General features: G+C 35.0%; 1 protein-coding gene across 2 annotated transcripts; it reads right to left on the bottom strand.

Moving 5' to 3' along the window:
• Positions 1-208: 208 nt before the first annotated feature.
• On the bottom strand, positions 209-1,808 carry LOC122318050 (probable bifunctional TENA-E protein). Of its 2 annotated transcripts, none has more exons than XM_043135180.1 (3): positions 1,497-1,808; positions 1,023-1,243; positions 209-739 (listed from the first exon to the last, which is right to left on the bottom strand). In XM_043135180.1, exons 1-3 carry the CDS (start codon positions 1,653-1,655, stop codon positions 424-426), a joined length of 696 nt encoding a protein of 231 aa, XP_042991114.1. In that variant the 5' UTR covers positions 1,656-1,808; the 3' UTR covers positions 209-423. The 2 variants fall into 2 exon arrangements, with proteins under 2 accessions (XP_042991114.1, XP_042991122.1); XM_043135188.1 differs by lacking the exon at positions 1,497-1,808 and adding an exon at positions 1,345-1,490.
• Between the last annotated feature and the right edge of the window lie 1,205 nt (positions 1,809-3,013).

Here is a 3,013-nt window from a genome sequence, read left to right as displayed (position 1 = left end):
AAGTGTAAACTTTTTAAAAAATATTTTTAATAATTTAATATATTATTTTATATAATAATTATATAAATTAATAATATAACTTTCATCCATTTTTTATCATTAACTATATAAAATATTGGGCCAAATCAAGCCGGCCAGATCGGACCTATGAATGTTCGGTCCAGCCTAAGAAAATGATGGAGCAAAAAGTTTACCAGGACCAGACCACTTTACTTTACACCCATAATTTATTTATTATATAACAAGACCAGAATTCACGACCAATAGACACGTTCGACAGATCCAACAAAACAGCGATAGAGGTTACAACTAGAACTGAGATGAGCATCATTTCATTCACTGCAACATAAATGATGGACACGCTATCAAACACAAACAACCATCTCCCTCGTATCATGTGAAGGTTTCTGAAGCTAAGGCTGACTAGCCCTCAGCACGGCTCATGTTCCAAAACTCAACTTCATGCTCCAAAACACGTAGTAATGCTACTTCAGCTTTTGTGAGCAAATCATTGGACGCCTTCTGTAGATGACGATTAGCAATTTGCTGCAGAGAATTACAATACTGACGGAAGCCATCATTGCCCCATCTTTGGCAAGTCTGCCTCAGTTCTGCCGGGGTCTTCGCCCCATCCTCCAGGCAGAGGGCAAAGCTCGCTTGATAAACGGCTTCAATGGCCCACAAGGCAGTGATAGCCACGGGGTATTCAACATCCGGGCTCATCAAATTCTCCAGAAATCTGCATGAACAAGGAAAATGATCACAAAATGATTCCAGTGATAACCATATCAACAACAATGAATCCAGGAGCAGGACTCAGAGAATGCCTAGTTTCCTACACAATAATTTTCAAAGGCCTCTTAGGATATCACGTCTCTCATGAAAAGAAAAACGAAAAAATTAATGGTGTTCAACTTAACTAAAACAAAATCATTTTTTTTTTACATTAAATACAATAAGAATTTTGAATCAATATATGCAAAGCACGGGACGGTCATGCATGGTGGTATCGGACATGATACCGGCAATAATCTTGATTTGATTTCTGAGGAACAATGTCAGATAGTTGAACACCCCACTTGGGGGTTTCACTCTTGAACCAGGAAATCTCCTCATTCAGAGAAGCCATTCCACTCAATATCACTTCCATATCCGTACTACTGTCATCCGATTCCTTCCAAGCTTTTATCAATATACTTGCTACAAATGGGATAAACGCTCTAACAAACAGGTAATCCTGTCCCTGCATGAGAAATTCAAGGAACAGATTGTAATAAATCAACACAAATCCCAGAACTGACTTCAAAAAATTTTCAGCATCCGTTCAAGAATATTGGAGTTTACAATCATGAGTGTGAGTGATTCAGTTTAGCACACAGATCCCACGAACCGAATACGAAAAACATAGAATAAAGTCAAAAAACAGAAGAGGAAGGCATTAGACTACGAATTATGTCAAAAAACAGACGAGGAAGGCATTAGACTCCGAATTATACCAGCCATGTTTTATAGGCGGAGAGATCGACGGTTCCATCTCGAATACCAAGGATGAAAGGGTGCCTGGTAGCTCCGGTGTGAATCAGACTGTGCTTTCTCAACCACGTGTCGATCATCCCACTCTTCTCCACTTCTTCCCTTGTCTTTCCCACCTCCATTTTTCCTTACTCTCGAGCCGTACTACAGTCCCCAAGTTGACACACAGAAACGCTGAGAGCGCGAGAGACTAGAGAGATCGTTCGGTAGTCTTCTTGTCGAACGACGAATTGGGCAAGCCCTTCGCCGCATGTCAAGTTTGCTTGGCACGTGTAGCTTCTTCGCCTTCCCCTGTGTTGGCTTGAGGTCATATCTTCCGTAAAGATTTTTCAAAGAAAAAGTTATATTACTGAGAGCCAATAAGCAAGCAGCGTCGTTTTCAATTTTACTTTGCTTTTCTATTTGTTTCCCTTCTTATTTCAATTTTGTTATCTTCTATTCGCATTTTTACAGTTTTGCCCTTTTTTTTTTGTTTGTTTACCTTTTTTATCCCTAAGTTTGTTTTGTTTTAATCGTAATTTTACGTTTTTATCTCTCAGTTTAATGAATAGTAAATTTTGTCCACTTCTTGTTTCCATTTTTATCCCTCTATTTTATTCACATATTTATGCGTTTGCTCTTATTTTTGTTACATTATTCACATAACCAACTATCTCGAGTTAGAAATACATTATTTTCCAAAAAAGCTCTTATTTTTTTTGGCTATCTTCCACTTGTTCTCTCTTCTTCTTTTGTTTGCCGATAGAGTTTTTGATCTTTTTGTATTTCATTTTTATCGTGCCGTTTTTTCATCCTATATATTTTACTCACCGCTTTACCATAAAAATTTTCATTCTCTTCAATTTATAGTCTATCTATTTGTTCAAATGCTCACAACATCTTTCAATTCCTAACAACTTTATTCTCTGCTTCTCAATTTCAGCATCATTTTGTATGATTTATTCTTCTTATTCTTTTAGGGTAAATATTTTTGATTGTTTATTAGATAATTTCTTTCCATGCAGTACTTATATGTAGAAAAAATTATAAAGAGTCATACGAATATATGAAATAAATCACAAAGCCAAACAACAGGAACATTTGAAACTTACAAAAAAAAAAAAAAAAAAAAAGTAGACCCAATAGTTACATCTAAAAAATAATTAGATAAATTCATAATAGAATAGACATATGCATGGCAAAAGAAGCAGAGATTACAGGTAGGAAAAAAAAAAAAAAAAATTAAGCCTAAACAGAGTCACCAAGAACTTCCAATCTCAACATCTCCGAACCCAATATTTACATCTAAAAAATAAATACATGACTTTACAATAAAACGCCTTCAGAAGATTCCAGAGAAAGGAACAAATTGAAAAAAAGAAAAAAGAAAAAAGTAATTGTATTCTAATATGTGCATCAATTTAATATGATTTGTTAAAAAGTAAATTTTATTGAAAACAATATTAATTTAAATTTTGAATATAAAGAAATTAGTATTAGT

This window comes from Carya illinoinensis, chromosome 1 (genome assembly GCF_018687715.1).
Source record: "Carya illinoinensis cultivar Pawnee chromosome 1, C.illinoinensisPawnee_v1, whole genome shotgun sequence".
NCBI classification, from domain to species: domain Eukaryota; kingdom Viridiplantae; phylum Streptophyta; class Magnoliopsida; order Fagales; family Juglandaceae; genus Carya; species Carya illinoinensis.
Note: the sequence above shows the minus strand (reverse complement) of the source record. Positions and strands in the feature narration are given on the sequence as shown.

Excerpts from the sequence above, each read along its gene's own strand:
- LOC122318050 (XM_043135180.1), bottom strand. The coding sequence starts at position 1,655 with ATGGAGGTGGGAAAGACAAGGGAAGAAGTGGAGAAGAGTGGGATGATC. Across the intron at positions 1,244-1,496 it reads CCGCCTATAAAACATGGCTG|GGACAGGATTACCTGTTTGT; the intron begins GTATAATTCGGA and ends TTTCTCATGCAG. Across the intron at positions 740-1,022 it reads TCAAATCAAGATTATTGCCG|ATTTCTGGAGAATTTGATGA; the intron begins GTATCATGTCCG and ends TTGTTCATGCAG.